We start from the raw sequence: 2607 nt of genomic DNA, 5'->3' as shown, positions 1-2607 counted from the left end.
GACTGAGTGAATGAGTGTGTGTGAGTGAGTGTGTGTGTGAGTGAGTGTGTGTGAGTGAGTGAGTGTGTGAGAGTGAGTGAGTGTGTGAGTGAGTGAGTGAGTGTGTGTGAGTGAGTGAGTGTGTGAGAGTGAGTGAGTGTGTGAGAGTGAGTGAGTGTGTGAGTGAGTGAGTGAGTGTGAGTGAGTGTGTGAGTGTGTGTGTGAGTGTGTGTGTGAGTGTGTGTGTGAGTGTGTGTGTGAGTGAGTGAGTGAGTGAGTGAGTGAGTGAGTGAGTGAGTGTGTGAGTGAGTGTGTGTGTGAGTGAGACTGAGTGAATGAGTGTGTGAGTGAGTGTGTGAGTGTGTGAGTGAGTGAGTGAGTGAGTGAGTGTGTGAGTGTGAGTGAGTGTGTGAGTGTGAGAGTGAGTGAGTGCGTGAGTGAGTGAGTGTGAGTGAGTGTGTAAGTGAGTGAGTGTGTGAGTGAGTGTGTAAGTGAGTGAGTGAGTGTGTGTGTGTGAGTGAGAGTGAGTGAGTGAATGCGTGTGAGTGAGTGAGACTCAGTGAATGAGTGTGTGTGAGTGAGTGAATGAGTGAGAGTGAGTGTGAGTGAGTGAGTGAGTGAGACTGAGTGAATGAGTGAGTGTGTGAGTGAGTGAGACTGAGTGAATGAGTGAGTGTGTGAGTGAGTGAGACTGAGTGAATGAGTGAGAGTGTGTGTGAGTGAGTGAGTGTGTGAGTGAGAGTGTGTGTGAGTGAGTGAGTGTGTGTGTGTGTGTGTGTGAGTGACAGTTTGTGAGTGAGTGTGAGTGTGTGTGTGTGAGTGAGTGAGTGAGTGTGAGTGAGACTGAGTGAATGAGTGTGTGTGAGTGAGTGTGAGTGAGACTGAGTGAATGAGTGTGTGTGTGTGAGTGAGTGTGAGGGAGTGAGTGTGAGTGAGTGTGAGTGAGTAAGTGTGTGTGAGTGAGTGAGACTGAGTGGTGAGTGAGTGGGTGAGTGAGTGGGTGAGTGAGTGAATAAACACAATGCAGATGCAGTACAATGTGGCAAAATGTGAAAGGGTACACCTTGGTGTGAGAAACAGAGAGGTGTATAATTGTGAAAGGTGTATAATGCTGAATGCCAATTCCACCATACGCTGTAGCAGGATTCAAACCCTGGTCCCCAGAACATTACGTGGGTCTCAGGAATAATAGTCCAGTGATAATACCACTAGGCCACTGCCGCTCCCATTTGAGCTGAGAAGTACAGCTGTCTTACTGCAGTTACACAGAGCCTTGGTAAAACTGCACTTGAGTGCTGTGTGCTGTTCAGGTCTCTCTATCTAAGTGAGGATATACTTGTTATCAAAGGAGTGCAGCAGAGGTCCACTCAGCTGATAACCGGGAATTGTAGGACTGTCCCGGTTCGATGGGCCTGTATTCACTGGAGTTTAAAGTGAATGAGAGGGGATCTGACCAAAATGTATGAAATTCTAACAGGGCTGGACAGACGAGATGTAGGGAGAGTATTTCCACCCAGATGGCAGGGTGTAGAACCAGGGAGACAGGTTCATGACATGGGGTAGACAATTTAAGACTGAGATGAGGAAACATTTCTTCACTTTGAGGGGAATGAGCCTGCAAAATTCTCTAAAACAGAAGACTGTGAAGCCCAGTCTGAATATATTCAAGAAAGGTGATAAATATTTAGATAAATATCAAGGGGTATGGGGAGAAACTGTGAATATAGAATTGAGATAAAGGATCAGCCATGATCTTATTGAATGGTAGAGCAGGCTCAAAGGGCTGAATGGCCTCTTTCTGCTCCTAGTCTCTGTGGCCATCAAGCTCAGAGCCACAGATTGATCTTTGCTCAGGCACAGTGTTGAGAAGCCTGGATTTACAGCTAAGCACTGAGACCTGGATTAGTTGGGAGCTCCCTATTTAGGAGGCTGACCCGAGGCTGGAGTGTTTGCCCTATTCCTCAGGGTTGTGGGTGGGGAGAGGAACAGATTTATGGTCTCTCAGGGAAGTGAAGATAGAGGGAGTGGGTGGGAAAGTGGAGGTGAAACACAAGGTCAGCCATCATTGCATTGGGTAGCAGGGCAGGCTTGAGGGGCCGAATGGTCTCTGTATGTTCTTGTTTCTCATTTCCCCTGGGTGTACCTCTCTCTAGGCTCTGCAGTAGTTTCTCGTAGTGCTGAGTTGTCAGTTTGTATTCCCTCTCCAACTGAATTCGGTCATCTGCTCCAAACATTTGTGAATCTTGACTTTGCCTCATGAACTCCTGATAGTGCCGCTCCAGGTTTGAGAGAATCTGTTTATAATCTTCGGGGTTCAAACTCCGGAACTGAAAAACAACGGAGAGTGTGACAGAGCAAGGGACAAGTACAGACAGGAAGCAGCAAGGGATCAAGGAGTGAGGGATTGAGGGGTGTGGGGGTGAGGGATTGAGGGGCGTGGGAGTGAGGAGGGAGGAACTGAAAGGTGTGAAGGATTGGGGTGAGAGACTGAGGTGTGAGGGATTGAGTGGTGTGGGGGTGGGGGATTGAGGGGTGTGGGAGTGAGGGATTGAGGGGTGTGGGAGTGAGGAGGGAGGAACTGAAAGGTGTGAAGGATTGGGGTGAGAGACTGAGGTGTGAGGGATTGAG

At 48.5% G+C, this 2607-nt stretch overlaps 1 protein-coding gene across 1 annotated transcript in view; it reads right to left on the bottom strand.

The window, feature by feature from the left end:
* The window catches only part of LOC125487133 (plectin-like), a 9296-nt gene that overhangs the window by 1992 nt on the left and 4697 nt on the right, over nucleotides 1-2607 (bottom strand). The window contains exon 4 of the mRNA XM_048617357.1: nucleotides 2123-2306. Coding sequence (XP_048473314.1) covers nucleotides 2123-2306 — 184 coding nt within the window. The remainder of the gene's footprint in view (nucleotides 1-2122; nucleotides 2307-2607) is intronic.

The sequence above is a fragment of the Rhincodon typus genome, chromosome 2, assembly GCF_021869965.1.
Source record: "Rhincodon typus isolate 14 chromosome 2, sRhiTyp1.1, whole genome shotgun sequence".
Lineage (NCBI taxonomy): Eukaryota > Metazoa > Chordata > Chondrichthyes > Orectolobiformes > Rhincodontidae > Rhincodon > Rhincodon typus.
This window is presented reverse-complemented; position numbering and strand designations above follow the sequence as displayed.